The sequence below is a fragment of the Cardiocondyla obscurior genome, linkage group LG24, assembly GCF_019399895.1.
Source record: "Cardiocondyla obscurior isolate alpha-2009 linkage group LG24, Cobs3.1, whole genome shotgun sequence".
Taxonomy (NCBI): Eukaryota; Metazoa; Arthropoda; class Insecta; order Hymenoptera; family Formicidae; genus Cardiocondyla; species Cardiocondyla obscurior.
In genome coordinates this window covers 689,199-705,174 of record NC_091887.1, presented here as the reverse complement: position 1 = coordinate 705,174, position 15,976 = coordinate 689,199, and the positions used below count along the sequence as shown (strand labels likewise).

Here is a 15,976-nt window from a genome sequence, read left to right as displayed (position 1 = left end):
AAGATATGAAGAAAAAAGAGGTCACACGCGCGCCTGTTCGTAATATTTCAAGACCTCTCACGTCAATCTTTCTTTTATATCTCTCGCATATATAAGCTTCAACATGTCAAGTATAACATCGCAGAAACATATCGGATAAATCGAAAAAGAAACTGTTTGTTGGACTAATAATAAAATCCAGCGGCCGCATTTTTATCACGAGTAATACAAACGCATTGTACAATGCATAAAACATACGCGAGTTGAATGAAAAAGGCTCCCCCTACGCAGTAAGAAAAATGGGAGTTTAAAGCGCAAAAACTGTAAAAGGCAGAAGTGGCAAATAGATATAAATGAACGAGAGAATTTGCGAAACGCGAATTTAATTTCTGAGAGGGCGAAGAATTTTCGGGGCGAAAAACGCACTCCCGGATTTAATTCGGACATCGTCGTGAAAAATAAAGGGAGCGCCGCAAATATTAGATCCGCTGGAATCGCAGGTCGAATTCCCGTATAAGTGGCGATGATCGCTTTATTGTCGGCGATCGTCCATATGCAGATACATAAGGGAATTGCATTCTCGTTACGTATGCACGGCGCACGGCCGAACGTTCGGCCCGGGCGCTGTCATTATCGTCGCGATTATGCATATTCAGATAAGCAATCAACACCATTGAGGCAACGGGCAAGGGTCGCGCGGTCTGAAACGCGGATTTACTCGAGAGAGTCGCCGGCGCGAAGGTCCTCGAATGTCGCTTCCTTTCGATAGAGAGAATTAAGTCCAGCAGCGATCCAAAGATAAAACCGCAATATTCAGAAATTAAAAAAAAAAGTCCTCAGAAAAAAATTAATTATTGCAGAAAAGAAATTAAAATTTAATATTACAGATTCTGTTAGATTTTTTTTTTTTTGCGTTTTGTTCTGTTTGTAAGTTTTTCGATTCCCGAAAACGCGCTTTCCAGAGGCGATGGCGACCATAAGGACATTTAATAACCGAGCCAGTATTATCCTAGAAATTGCTCGGCGGCCGCCTGACGCGAGCCAGCCTCGCAATTTCGTTCTCGGCAAGAACGAGCTACTAAATCCTAAAGAAAAGTGTCCTCGCCGGCGTATCGTCGTCAGTCAGATCGCATAATCGGCGATTTTTTCCTTAGAACGAGCTGACGTATCGCATAAGTATAAAAGGAGAGGAGAAGACAGAAAGATAAGTGGCCGAGGAACAGAACAATATATACACCGTGTCTCGTGCATTTTTATTAATTAAAATAGAAACGAGGAAATAATTTTCAAATTATAGAGACAATCCTTCGTGCAATCTATTGACGAAAAATCGATATAATTGCCACGAGAAATATAAGATAAAATTCTTAAAAATTCCTCGAAGGCTACGATTAATTTTAGCATAAAAATACACATTATGTTGGAATTAGTAATTAAAAATAAAAGAGATTAAACGAATTAAGCTCCGAAGATCGCGCGAATAGACAAAGAGGGAAAAAATTGTTCCTTATCTACCGTTACGCGAATGTCTTAAAATCGTTCTCGCTCCGCGCTTACGGGAGCATTTAACGTTAAAAATTGCAAGACTGTGAAGCAGAAATTCGCTGAGAAATCTGCGACTGACGGCGGGAGGAGCGCGATAGCTCGGGCACCCGGTATAATGTTTTAATTTCGCGGAAAATCTGACGATGTAATTTCTGGAATAGGGCGACGCCCGGCAATTGTTTCAGCCGGCTTTCACCCCCTCGCATTATTCATGAGTCGACCCCTCCTTTTTTTCACCGACAAGAAGAACGACCCCTCTCCATCGGCTTCTCCTCCCCGTTTGATCCTTTTTTTCCTCTCTTCGAAGATAATCATTTTTGCAAAGCCTTCAGTTCATAGGCAATAGTATACTCGGACATTATTATCCCTTGCATTAAATTCGAGAAAGGAGGTCACGATATAATACACTTCTCTTTAAATTAAAAACTCTCAATGTTTCATATAAAATTTAGAAGCAATTCAGAATTATGCAAAATATTTTTTTTACATATATATATCCGTTAAAATATTTATTTAATATCTCGTAATCTCTAAAACAGACTTACTTCCGCGGAAACAATAAAAAAAAACAATGTTATAAGCCCTTTTGATAATTCCTTCTGCTAATTGATTTAGTGCAATCCTGTTTATTTGCTTTGAATACGCAAGCGTTAATATCTACGCGATTCCACTGCACTAGTAAATACTTTCATAATGCCCTGCGAATCGTATGAGCTTGTTCTCTCACAAAAGCTCGAGCGCGCAAATGCACAATGCTCTAATAAAAGATATATTAATTCACGCATTGTTTGCAAATGATGCCTTGTATCGCCTGTTTACGCGCGACAGGTACGCGAGTCCTAAATTATCCCGTGAACCAATTTTAATTGCGTTAATTGTCATAACTTCCACGGAATTCTGGACCGCGGATGCTGAGGCGGACCCGCTTAGACCGGCCGGAAATCGCTGTAATTCGGGAACGGGGGGAGAGTTCTCGGGGAGAAGCGCGCTTTCCATCCTCCGCAGAATTCCATAATGGTATATATCACCCCTCATAATTTCCTGGGAGACTTTATGGCCCTTTTTCCGCGGGACACAATATAAAACATAAAAATAGATGGGCCGATTCATAAATGTGTACTATAAGGGGGAGCATGTTTATGATAATAAAGCGAAATTTATCGCCGGGGCGTCTGAGCGTATCACAGTCAGTTTCTCGCGGCACTCCGCGAAAGATATCGTAAATTAATTTATTAATCCATCGTCTCGTAATAACCAACGTCTTAAATCTATAATACTTCATCGGGTTTTCAAGCTAAAATCGACCATTATTCCCCGGCGCATCCAATATAATTCCGCCGTGTATCGCTAACGTTGTATCCCACTTCTTGTGTTTTATTCCCGTGTACCTCCTCGAATCTCGAGATCCTAAAGAAGCCGCAAAGAATATCGCCCCGAGCCTTTCTTTCCTCCTTTCGCATATTTCCATCGGGCAAAGGCCGGATGAAAATCCCGAAGAGGCCCATTTATTCTTCGCATAGTACACTTAAATCCCTGTTGCACTTGCCGAAGGGTTCCGTCTTATCCCGATTGAAAAGCTTTTTATTTCCTCGCGTTTTCGTTACGCTTTTCTTTCTTACTTTAGCGGGAAAAAATTTTTTTTTAATAATTTTTACTTTGAAAATGCTTATAATTCGCGCTGTTATATTTATCGCATAGTTCATTAATTTCTCTAAAGCATAAAGATTGTGCCTGATTATTCCTCGCGTATGGTATCGGGTATCGATACTTGCACCCGACGATAACTGAATAATGCCACCGATATGGATATTTAAACATTTCCGAGCGCAGTCAGCAGTTCGCGAATAGCGTTTACATGCTAATAGACGTTTACGTTTACGAGCGATCGATCGCCGCAGCTTCCTCAGCAACGCTGCGACCTCACCTAGGCACTTCGCAACGCGACAAGTTAAATTAATAAGCCGTACATAGTCGGGAGCACGGGCTTTATTCAGTCGAACGGGGCAAGAGGACGTCATAGCGCGACGCGTGGCTATTGCAATTCCCGCTCGACTCTCGTTAGCGGTACAGTTAGCGACGTACAGCTTCGCAAACGAGGCGAACCGCAATCCTAAAGCGTTACGATTTCTCCCTTCGAGGAGTTTAACGCGAGCAAAAGGGCTGACGCGGAAACAGCTCGCACGCCCCAAGCGCGAGTCCTTTCAGTCCTCTCGCCGCAGGATAATCAGCTTCGTCCTCTCGTTACTCGAGCAAACGCGTGTCCGTACGTCTTTCGCATCGACGTACTTCGTCGAATCTAAAAATCTCCACGGCATTCAATATTAGGAATAATTAAGAGTGACGAACGAAGAAACCGTAGAGATCAAAATTGCATGCAGCTCTGATAAAATAATTTTATTATAGACATCGCAAATCTTGATTAAAGAAATGTTTAATTATGTGCATGAGTAATTTTGATTTCCGACTTTATATTGATGTTTAATATACTTTTGTGCGGTGTAAAAAAAATATTAATAAAAAGATATATTGAAATGGTAATAAATAAGAGAAAAAGATAATAATTATAAATTAAGTCTGTAATTATGCAATGAAATATTTTTTTTCAACGCTTGGGACTTCAGAAATTCATCAATTTGAATAATTTTACATTATTTTGTTTGTTTTGTTATAATGGCCTTTTCATAATTTATGACCAAATTTTGGAAATTCAATACCCGTGTCGTCAACAACTTTATTATAAATTTTTTAATGTTTTTATATTTTTAATTTAATTAGGATAATGTGCTTTGCATTAAAGAACACGTAACAATTTTTGATTTGATTAAATTTTATGAAACTCGATTTTCGTTGAGTGACTAAAAGGTCTTTTACTGCGTTTATAAGCATTTATTAAATATAAACTTATTAATTATAAATCTTATTTTTTAATTTACGATTACGCAAAAAGCTGGTCGAGTGATTTGAGCTCGCAGACACTCATGTTGGTAAAGTGATCGAAGAATATCAATATTACCGACTACAGTTACACATTTTAATTTATCTTTGTAAATAAAATTATCGACACGTTCATATGCCAGTCGGCATTAGATTAATTAAATTTAATATTACAACACCCAGCTGCGTTCTTAGAGATTTCATTCGCCGTGCCTCTTAGTACGCGGAACATTTTTCGCGACGTACTTTTACATCATTACGCCATCTGGCTTAGGTTTCCTCCTTGTTAATTCGTGTGTGTCTGTCGGCGCTTTCTCCCCCTAGCTGGTGCATCTCCGCGTGGAAGCTGTGCGTGAGGAGGGTGCTCAGAGAGTGCGTGAGGAAGGTGGGCACGTCTCTCTGCATCATGCGCGAGCGTGAGTGACTCTTTTTCCAGACCTCCCAGTGTTGTTACGCTTCGTCGGCTACGTGAAAAAGCGCCACGGCTGCAGATGCACGGCCCGGGTGGGTCGTGTCCTCGCCTTATGCCCGTCCACCTTTTGCCAGTGTCGTCGTCGCGGTAAGACAATGCACGCGGCTGGATGAGGATTATGAGTGCGTCGACCCTTGCAATGCCCATGACAACCATTGTCTTACGCGAAAATGATTTGGGCCAGCCCACCGAACTGAAAAGACAAACGATATGAGAGACTAGACGCAGTACGCGATGCAGAACTTGATGTGCTGGCTCCTCTGGGTGGGCCTGCCAATGATAGCGGGCTACCCTGTAGACCGTTCTTTGCCACTCGTTGCTGGTAAGTCATCCCAGAAATCTTTGTTACTACTGTGCATAACCTTGCCAATATTGCGCAATAATCACCTTCTTTGTCGTCTTTAATTACGTATGTATATATAAAATCGTAGATATACAGATATTCTATAGGTAACGTATCAATTTTTGTTTTCTTTGTATGTTTTTAATGAAAAAAAAAAAATGGTACTATTAACAGGCAGCATTAACCATATTTAAGTGACAACAGTTTAAAATATTATCAAAACTGTTGAATAACTTTGTTCCTTTCGCAGATTCGCCACACTCGCGTGCATCCTGGCATTGGGAACATTATTGGCGTTATGCAATTGCTCTGTCAAGTGTCACTGCCACGGCATTAACTTTAGCTGGATGCCTTTGTTGCCAAAGGCACAAAAGACCCAAAGGATTTCAGGTAGCTTGAAGAGATTTTTATGCACTTAAATACCATAACAAAAGTGATATCACTGTTTTAGAAATAATTTTTATAACACAGTTTCTGCATTCTTTTAAATTATAGGACAAAGCAGAAAAATGCAATCAGGTAACATTTAATGTTGCAGATCACTAAATACATTGCCATATAAATTAGAATAAATTAGAATGAGAATGCAAAGAAAATTAATGTTTGGTTAAAAATAGTAAAGGTTTTATCTATAAGTTTTAGTATCTAAATATATATATATTTATTTTATATGTATGCATAAATAATGAAAAGATTATTTTCTTATAAATTACTTTTGACATATTCTTATAGATAAAATCCAGTACTTACATTATTAACATAGTACATATCATGTATAACAAATAATTTCAAAGGCTACATTTTTATAATTTAATTATAGATAATATTTCATTTTTTTGTAAAAAGACGATTTGATGAAACGCTCCGTAATTATGAGCATTAGGCACATCATAATTTTTTTTATTTCTCTTTTAGACGCATTTAGAATAGCATGCGTATGTTAGCAATAAATCTTGATGTCTTGTGACGTTTATAATTTTATAAAATTGCATAAAACAGTTTATACTTTATTATTGTAGGAATTTAAAGATGGAGGCAGTACGGAACAAGAAAGTGCGTTTGATCGATCTGTCGAAAGATTGGAATTGGACGCTTCTAGGACGTTAGCCGCTTCCGAAAGAGTACAGTTTGAACCTTTACCAGTGGATTCTATTGTATCTGGAAATAGAAGTACTCCGAAACACAAAGCGATACCTTTGTCGGCGCCGCGCATCGAAGATCAAGATACGGATCGTTCTATTTTATCAGAGCCATGCAGCGAATGGTTCAACTCCAACGAGCTTTACGTTCCAAGAGAGAAGCTAAAGTATCTTAGAGAAATAGGTCATGGGTGGTTTGGAAAAGTCGTTGAAGGTCGAGCGGATTTAGAGCAGTCAAAGGGCATCCCGAAATCAGGCGGTGTAGTAGTAAGAATTCTCACCGAGGAAGCTACCACTAGAGAGAAGGCTTGGTTTCTCGGCGAGGCCACGCCGTATTTAAAGATACGCCATCAAAATGTTTTATCTCTACTTGGTTTCTGTCTAGAAACCGATCCGTATCTTCTACTATTTGAATCGTGTCCGGCTGGCGATTTGAAAGGTTTCTTATTATCTAATCGCGATGTTAAATCAAGGGAAGCACTTGCCAAGGAAAATGTTCCGACACGACTCGCAATGGAGGTTGCGTCTGGTTTGAAACATATGCATAACCACGGTTTTGCACATACAGATCTCTCTGCCAGAAATTGTTTAGTCGCTCCAGATTTGACGGCCAAATTAGGCGACTACGGTACCGGTGTGGAAAAGTATCCCGAAGATTATTATATTATAGGAGATCGCGCTCTGCCGATTAGATGGTCTGCGCCGGAAAGTTTGAATTGTACAGACACCACTATTGAAACACAAAAAATCACATTGCAGGCCAATATGTGGAGTTACGCGGTTCTTCTCTGGGAAATTATTAGCTGGGGAGAAAGACCTTACAACGATATGAACGACGAACAGGTCATTCAGATGATCTTATCTTTGAAGAAACAAGTTTTTCCTAACGGCACACGATTGCTGCAAAATTATCACGCCAGTTGTCCACCAAATATATTTCAAACGATTCGTTTATGTTTAAATGTCAATGCGAAAGATAGACCAACTTTAGACGATGTAAAGCAAATTCTTCTAAACGGGCATACGGCGCATATGGATTTTGAGCAACGATGGGAGAGCCTACGCTCGAACACTTGCAAACAGCACGTACGCAGTGCGAGCTTGCAAGATTTACGTGGCAGTATTGATTCTGACTATTGGACTCATATCGTGGACGACGTGCAAACAACAGACTCGTTACAATCTTCATTTCGTCTTGGACCCGACGAACAAATTAAAAACGTCCCTAGAATGAAAACCGCCGCAATGTTTCAAGAATCTGGCTCGGAAACCGAGGAGGAAAGCTGGAAGGGTCGGATAGAAAAAGGTGTTTATACGGAAAAAGTTAAACAGAAATCCAAGTCCGTAACAGATCTTATGGTGCTTGTACATATCGATCCTGATTCCGATGCAGAATGGTCGCTGGGAGCGCAAACGTCGGAGAAAAATGTTAAAAAAAAATTGTCTGCAACCGGTAGCGATAGCGACCTTAGGCATACCGCGCCTACAGATGAGTTTGATGAGGCGTTAAAGAAGCTGCGAGATCCTTTACCGAACAATGCCATTAAAGTTCGGTCCTTGGAAAATTTAGAACATCCAAAGCTCTTAACATTGACTATAGATCAAAGCCAAACGCCGATCTTGCGTCTTTCTTTAGACAGCGCGGAAAAAACTCCGGAAAGTAACAACTGCGTGCAATCTAATGCGAGCACAGATAATATGCAACGTGGCGGCGAAAAGCACGTATTAAGACTCCTATCGAAGGGTGATCCGAACCTCCCTCTTCTTCGCTACGTACCTGACGAAATATCCTCCGATGTTGAAAAAGTAGAAAAAAAAGAGGATGGCGATACGTGCGATATACTTTTCGTCAATAAGCAAGACAGCGACGAAAATATTTCTAATCACTTTATTTCGAATAACACCGAGACTAATGTAGACGTTTTACTTTGGAATCACGCTTTAGATTCTGCTTTAGAACACAAGGTACCAGGCTTCTCAGATGAAACAGAATTCAACGAATATATAGATACATCGACTGAGCGAAGTAACGTTAATGCACCAGAATTAACTGTGACCACCGTATCTACGCCAGATGCACCACAGTTTTGTAACGCTTATACAGTTTATACCACCAGCGATAGTTTTTCTATTGTAGAAAACGCGGAAATAGAACAAAAGCCATTGCCAAATGACGACGAAGAAGAAAGAAAGCAATTGTCGACACCGGACGACGAGCAGAGCTCCGATTCTGGCTTCCGGGACAAGGAGTCTTGTGAGGAAGAGGAAGCAGTTTGCTCGACGTCAGGTAATCCACAATCTTCGGTCAACAGCGCTGCAGTTTCCAGATCGTCATATTCCGAGGAAGAACCATTCCAAATTCTATTCGAGCTAGACACCATTCTTGACGCGGAATATTTTGCCACACCCGCTGGCCCTGAAAGTATAACCGAAGGTGCGATTTCTACACCAGATATCGAAAAAAATATATCGCCTTTAAAACAGAGTACTCCTGACTTCGATGATGCTCTTATTAATGTTAACGTTATTAATTCCGATTTTACTGAAATTAACACGAAGGAAAGTCCAGCTCGAGAAAAAGTAAGGCATATGGCAGAGGCTATCGAGACGGAAAAAAAAGATGTAAAGCCTGAAATAATGCAAGAAACCGAGAGTGAAATGCAATTATGCGATCCAAAAACAGAAACACGCGTTTTGAAACTGGATACTCTTAATATTCAACGAGACGAACAATTTTCACAGGGAGATTATGAAAACGAGGATGAGGATAGTTCGACGGTGAGTTTACGCAGCGACAACTCGTACGTGTCGTTCGGCATGGAGGAAGAATTCGTAACGGCGATTCGTAACGAACTCAGGGAGAAATTGCCTCAGGCTCAAATGCAGATTGTAGAATCCTTGGAACCACACGACGATGATAATTCTTCCGTCTCTGACGATACGTATGGCAAGCAATGGGACGACGAAGACGGTGATGATATGTCGAATCAAGTCAGTGGAGGTGTAGATATTTCTATCAGGTACGGTTCTTTGAAAATAAATTATTTGACAAAGAATTAAATAGTAATTTATTTTTATTATATTAATATACATTTTTTTTTATCCAGGTACAACGTATACGGGACACCGTTGAGTCCTATTTTAGAAGAACGAGAAAGCAACGTCACTTCCGAGTCTTTAATGTCGAATTCTAGAGAGACATCCATTGCTTCGAAAGAATCAGTGCCGTCCGAAGATGTATTATTGGTAGATACTCGTACGAATGAAATGATACTGCTCGAGGGACGATTGCAGGACGAGGATACGACGAATGGTGACTTGTCCGAGGAGGAGAATTTAGATTACACTTGTTCAGTGGCACATCCATTAGACGATAAGTCGCACGTCGTGAAGCTGAGCAGTGGTGCGCCGTTACCAAGTCCCGAGGAGGAATCCAAATGGCAGCAGTTACCTTCGTCTTTTCCGCTACCATTACCTTTACCTCTACCATTGCAAGATGATTTAATGTCGACGAGCTTCGTTTCCGAACGTGAATGCTGCAGTCAAGATGAAGACGAAGAGGAGGAGGAGGAAGACGAAGAGGAAGAAGAGGAGGAGGAAGATGAAGATGGTGAAGAAGATGAGGATAACAGTTCTAGCTCCGGTGAATTTGTATGGAAAGTAAGTTGCCTCAAAAATATTTTATTAATAATTGCTTATTTTTTCTTTAAAAAAAAAAAAAAATTCTATTTAAAATTTACGCCTTGTAGAGGTACAACGAGCCGCATATCGAACAAATACGAATTAGGAGTACTTTAAATAACGACAAGACAAATACAACGACAAATGCCGAATTGGAGGAGGAATTGGCTGTCGAAGACGAAGAGGAGGAAGAAGAATTTACACCCTCTGCCTGGAATGCTGCTTTAGCACCGCATCGATCCGCACTGAGGTCTCCGGACAAAACGTTAAAATCAGGGGTAAATACCGTAACAGATAATATATCTTATGTATATATATATATATATATATATATATATATATATATATATATATATATATATATATATCGTATATATATATTTAGAATAAATATATCGTATGCAAAACTATTCGCAACGTCATACTAATATTAATAATATCCTCTCTCTTTTTAATTGCCACTAGGATGAGTTGGTAGGTGTGTCGATTACTTAAGTACAGAGCAATGCATGTAATTTTAACATTCCTCTCTCGTGACTCTTTCCCTTGCAGAAATTTAAATTTGAGGTACTTAGCGCACGTACTTCTTTATAACTGTACATGTTAGACAAACGCTAAATATAGGTATAACTCAAGCATATATTTTTTTTTATATATAAAAACTTGTCGGATTAACAATTTAACATTTTTTCAGGACCAGAAGAAGAGCGTGTGGTTCAAGAAGCAACGTTATCAATGCGTATACGAGTACCCGAAGGAAACGTTGCCCGTGGACAATCAAACGGATACTCTTACCAACTCGGAACGAACGTCATATTCTGGTATTTTTTTTTATATATATAATTAAAAAATTTTATTTTTAATTAAATTTTAATAGAACAATTATTTATATATTTTTATTTATATATATTTATTATTTATTAATTTATATTTATTAAATATATATATTTATTTATTTATATGCGAAAGTGATTTAAAAAACAGATTATTTTGTAGATTGGGAAGAAATGATGAATGAACCACGATTAGATCTGTATCCTTTAGATTATGACGATGCCAATCACGCTGGTACGTATAAATAAACAGATACTTTTTCGAGAGTAAGTAAAACTCGTCGACACAAAAAAAATGGTATTTATTTTTATTACAGGAAATGAAGAATTTTTTGTCACCAGTTCAAGTCGACCCTTTCAGTTTCAAACTGGCGAAAGTAAATACGTCAGTCAATTTTTTCCCGGTGCGAACGCGACTTCGTTCTCTGACGACCGGGACGAAACGGATAGTTGTCGGCAAGAGCCACAACAAAACAACATTGATTTCGTTCATGAATATGATCAATGTCAGCAGCAGCAATTAGGTGAATTAAGACACACTAGAGATCGTTTAAAATTAAACTTGGTGTCGTCGAATGGTACACCGTCCGCTCCGTTCGTTCCTGCGAGACAATCGCACGTAGACGACGAGCAATTAGACATTAAAGAGAATCACGAGTCAGCCCTCGTAGAGAAAGTCGTCACGCAGGACCAATGTATCGTATCGAGTCCAACAAATGACGATAATGCATTGCCAAAGGTGCCTCACGAAGATGTCCAGGTCGGTTCATCTTCTACAAGAATTTCTCAGTGTGATAGTCAAGAGACGCCGGAACCCACCGAGAAGTGCAGTGTTTCAGCTCGTGATTAAAATGAGACTAAAGTCTGTAACGAAGTTGTAGAACGAAGACAGTGTAGTCCAAGTCCGTCCGAAACAATCTCGTCGTGAAAAGCGCGGTAATTCTCTTTCTTAACGCGTCGCGTTCCGCTTGATTATCACTGATGAGATTACTATTACGACATGAATCTCGAACAAATGTATATAAGATGCAGCGATTATTGCTCGGATCTATGCAAGTCGATTGGTTGTCTAATGGATCTTGTTAGCGAAAATTGTTATGAATATTCTATGGTAAGTACGAAAAACGTGTCAATATATAAATAGTCACGGCTTTATATTATTAATAAAGCTTTCTATTCGGCATGACAGTTTAGTCAGAAATAGAAACGAGTAAAGGGGAAACAGAGAGACTCTGTAAAAAGTGGACATATGAGTATTAATTCTAGACAATCGATTTGTAGAAGCTACATCGAATTACGGTAAATTCGTTGCGCGTGTAAATAATTATTGTTTATAGTGTAATTGTTAAACGAGCAGTAGTGCCTATGTAGAACGACACGATTATTTTTGTGACTCCTCTATATAAGAAACTCTATATAACCGTCTTTCACGTCATCCCCCGTTTTTCCTTGCCAATACTCATCATAATTTCTTGATATTAATTAAATATTATTAACAAATTGCTCTCTACATTATATCGAAGTATTGTACGACCTATATAAAAGTTACAAGAATTCGCGCGGCAAAGGAAAAACATGAAAAATATTTGCACGACTAATTTTCTATATACACCATGTAGTGATACTTTTACTTTCGTTAGATCTGTGATGAGAAGAATAGTGCGTATATCGATATGTTTTATATTGAATTTAAGAAACGAGACAAAAGCTCTGATATTATTTCGAATGAGTTAGAAATTCGCGTATCGTCCTGAAACCGAAAGTTCATCGAATCGCATTTGTTTCACTCGAACGTCAGATATTTTTTTCTATACGATAACTTTGTGTTTTAGAGTACATTTTTGACTGGCATCAATATGAAAGTGTGCAATGCAAAATAGCCATAAGTTCAATATGGCACATTGTAATAGATATTTCTATAGATCTAAAAATATTTGCAGAGACGCAACAAACGTAAGTACGATCGCTAAAATGCTGTTTTAGAGAAATTTTTACAAGTATTTGTTTGCAATAATGTATCTCGTTATTATAATTATTTATCCTGGATATAAAGACTGTTGTAATTAGAACGATTTAATGAAACTATCGAAATGCAAATATAGTTAGCGTCGTAAAAAAATCATGTGGGAATTTGTACCACCGTTTCACAATATTGCACACGATATTAAGAAAATATACAAACGAATCGCTGCTGTCACAGCTCTCGCTCTTACCACACCTATTACTACTGATACTGCTTTGTGCTCATTATGACATAAGCTAAAATAAAAAACAATTAATATATTGTTATACCGAAAAAAAAGAGTTTATTTCATCAAACTATATAAATATTTTAATTTTCTATATACAGCACTCTTTAATTTTTTTATTCGTATATTTATCGTAAAAATATATAATAATATTAATACTTTGATCTCGAGATTTTGTAAATCTATATGTACACATTTATACATCATGTTCCTTTTTTACGTACATGTAATTTTTTTAATTTAATTAAGGTTGCACAGAATATTTTATAGATTACGTTGATGATTACGCCACAGGATAATCAACCCATCGTTATCTGCGGATGCAAGTAAAGATTCGTCATAATTAAAGGCCAAAGCTAATACGGGTGTTGCATGGCCGTGCAGTCGATTGATTCTAGCAGCCTTTCCTTCTCTCGCCGAATCCAACAAATGAATGGCACAATCTTCCGATCCTGTGGCTATTAAGCACGCGCCCATTTGCGGACAGAAAGTAGATCTTAAAGGATAAAGTCTGCAAAAAAAAAAGTATGCGATATCGTAAATAAAAATATTAAAAGAAGAAAATGAGTAACATGTTTCGGATAACAATAAAAATAATACCTATGCTTGATGGGATATTTTTTCCAGAAATATAAAGAACCATGATTGTCCGCGACGCGATACAACAGCACGGCGTTACACGCGCTGCTTATTAATAAAGCAGCCCAAGGTGCATCCTTTGATAACCAGGAACGCCAGGAGAGACTAGTAATCATTCCACCGGTTTCTTGCACTCTCTGCAACTTAGTCAATCGTCCTATGCCAGGTTCTAATCGGAAGGCCACTACAACGCCTCTGTCATTGCCCGCCCAGATTACCAAGCCACCGCTGCCCTCGCACGCTAGAGAAAGAATCTGAAAACGTAACACAGTCATTGAATGTATTTTTTTAACATTGTATTTTTTTTTTCGAAGTAAAAACCGACCTTCCCACCAATTTTGCAAGAGCCGCCTCGTGTGTATATACCGGTGGATACATTTAAAATCTGAATCAAGCCTTGAGAGTTGCCAGCTATCACCAAATTATTATTGGCGGGGATAAAATTGCAACACAGGACCTCCGCTCGCTGTTGATCGTTCACCACTCGCAAGCAAGTTGGCTCAACGTCCGCGCATACTTTCCATAGCCTTATCGTAGCGTCCAAAGACGAAGAAACGATAAGATCGTTGCTAATACTCCAATCGAGTGCAGTTACGCCGTTACGATGCCCTTCCAGGAGAGCAATCACTTTCGGAGGTGTGCTGGCGACCTCGCATATAGATAAGGTACCGTCTAGTGATGCGCAGCATAATTTATACCTATCATTGTTCGCAAATTTGAGCATTGTTACAGGTGCCTTGTGCTGATCAAAAACGTGGTGCACCCCAGCGAAAGCGAAGCTCTCAGCGGTTGATTTTCGTTGTACATTTTGATGCTTCGTTTTCTTCTCTGACGACGATTCCTCGCTTATCGTGAGGCTCCCCACACTGTTCTGCTCTAGTTTCTCGCCATAACGCCGCCTCAGCAATTCGGATCGCAGCTTCAAGTACCTCGCGCCAATTTCCGGGTCTGTAGAAAATTTCTCCCGAAGCAGTTGGTTTCTTCGGCGAATATACAGCATACCTGTAGAGTCCAAGAATCACCAAGAGCTCTCATCCGACTAAAATAAACGGCGAACGAAGCTCAGACTTACCAAGACTGGGGAGCTTGTTAGCCCTCAGAGTATTATACTTCGCGTCAAGTGCGAATACCTGCTGATGCCACGTAGTGGCCATCTTCTTCGATGCGCCAGCCTCGACTTGTACCTCTGTCATTTACGTACATGGAACGTTACACGATACCTTCCAGAAACACGTCAAAGTACAAGCATTCCATCAACGACTCGTTACAGTTTGAGAAACGTGCGCCGATGTGCGCGAGCAGCATTAAAACTCGAACGAGACAAGAACGATTTCTTCCCGGTTTCGCTTTAATTCCGGATTAAACAGAACCGAATTTGTTTGACGGTGAACCAGGAGCTGTAAATCAAAATCCGTATTTCTAGGATAATTAAAATTTCTGAGCAATCGGGTGAGAAGGACAGTCTCCTTTAGATTTGCCTCCTTCAGATTTACCAGTCATATGTAGGTCGTTAAACTCTTTAAAGGTGAAACGTAACGTTAATGCCATTTCATGAAAAATTCTGATTACTCGACACGCGCATTAATGAGTGTTAATGAGTGTATGCGTCAGTACGCGTACATGCACGCGCGCGCAGCGCGCCATGTTGGTGTCCGACCGAAACGCCATAAACAACTCGCGAATTAGATGACCAGATCTCTCGTAAAAAAGACGCCGTGACAAAAGCGCCATGTCGTGATCGCTTTCCGAGATTACAACTGTTTGTGGATAAAACAGTAGACACCTCGAATCGTAAGTACAATACGTTCAAAAATGCATGAAAATAATTAATTTTAAATACCTCGACGAATTATGAGTACCACGATTAATCATTTTTAATCGCGTAATTTGTGCGGAAGAAAAGCGATATAATTTCGGCGCGTGTTATCCTATTAAAATAAGAGCATGAAGAGTTAATTCTTTCTATTTTTAGTAAAGTACGACTTTAATTAAAAAAAAGAATACTAATCCTTACGTGTAACAGTGCGTAATTTAACTCCGGCACTTTCGTGACAACCGCGTGAAGTAAAAATAAGCCGTGAAGCGTTCTCGAGCTGCGAGCCAACTTACGGTGCTGCACTGGATTTCTTAGCTGTTCTAACTGGAAAGTATCCATAAATGAC

General features: G+C 39.3%; 2 protein-coding genes across 9 annotated transcripts; one reads left to right on the top strand and one right to left on the bottom strand.

Annotated features, from left to right (window-relative positions):
- Positions 1-4,472: 4,472 nt before the first annotated feature.
- LOC139111438 (uncharacterized) lies at positions 4,473-13,588 on the top strand. Of its 8 annotated transcripts, none has more exons than XR_011547200.1 (10): positions 4,473-5,252; positions 5,524-5,663; positions 5,769-5,792; positions 6,293-9,432; positions 9,520-10,072; positions 10,162-10,371; positions 10,788-10,914; positions 11,090-11,161; positions 11,244-12,879; positions 13,470-13,588. XR_011547200.1 is itself a non-coding variant. In XM_070671720.1 (9 exons), exons 1-9 carry the CDS (start codon positions 5,165-5,167, stop codon positions 11,774-11,776), a joined length of 4,887 nt encoding a protein of 1,628 aa, XP_070527821.1. In that variant the 5' UTR covers positions 4,473-5,164; the 3' UTR covers positions 11,777-13,254. The 8 variants fall into 8 exon arrangements, 2 of the variants coding, with proteins under 2 accessions (XP_070527821.1, XP_070527822.1); XR_011547199.1 differs by having other exon boundaries at positions 13,446-13,587; XR_011547201.1 differs by lacking the exon at positions 13,470-13,588 and having other exon boundaries at positions 11,244-12,037; positions 12,759-13,254.
- LOC139111447 (WD repeat-containing protein 13) lies at positions 13,210-15,621 on the bottom strand. The gene is made up of 5 exons (XM_070671737.1): positions 15,308-15,621; positions 14,887-15,211; positions 14,140-14,816; positions 13,776-14,068; positions 13,210-13,686 (listed from the first exon to the last, which is right to left on the bottom strand). Exons 2-5 carry the CDS (start codon positions 15,005-15,007, stop codon positions 13,440-13,442), a joined length of 1,338 nt encoding a protein of 445 aa, XP_070527838.1. The 5' UTR covers positions 15,008-15,211; positions 15,308-15,621; the 3' UTR covers positions 13,210-13,439.
- Between the last annotated feature and the right edge of the window lie 355 nt (positions 15,622-15,976).

What these genes read in the sequence shown, in the direction of transcription:
- LOC139111438 (XM_070671720.1), top strand. Translation starts at nt 5,165, where the DNA reads ATGCAGAACTTGATGTGCTGGCTCCTCTGGGTGGGCCTGCCAATGATA. An exon ending in AAGCAGAAAAATGCAATCAG is followed by an intron (nt 5,793 to 6,292) that starts GTAACATTTAAT and finishes TTATTATTGTAG; the next exon opens with GAATTTAAAGATGGAGGCAG. An exon ending in TGACGATGCCAATCACGCTG is followed by an intron (nt 11,162 to 11,243) that starts GTACGTATAAAT and finishes TTTTTATTACAG; the next exon opens with GAAATGAAGAATTTTTTGTC.
- LOC139111447 (XM_070671737.1), bottom strand. Translation starts at nt 15,007, where the DNA reads ATGACAGAGGTACAAGTCGAGGCTGGCGCATCGAAGAAGATGGCCACT. An exon ending in TAACAAGCTCCCCAGTCTTG is followed by an intron (nt 14,817 to 14,886) that starts GTAAGTCTGAGC and finishes TGGACTCTACAG; the next exon opens with GTATGCTGTATATTCGCCGA. An exon ending in CTTGCAAAATTGGTGGGAAG is followed by an intron (nt 14,069 to 14,139) that starts GTCGGTTTTTAC and finishes TTACGTTTTCAG; the next exon opens with ATTCTTTCTCTAGCGTGCGA.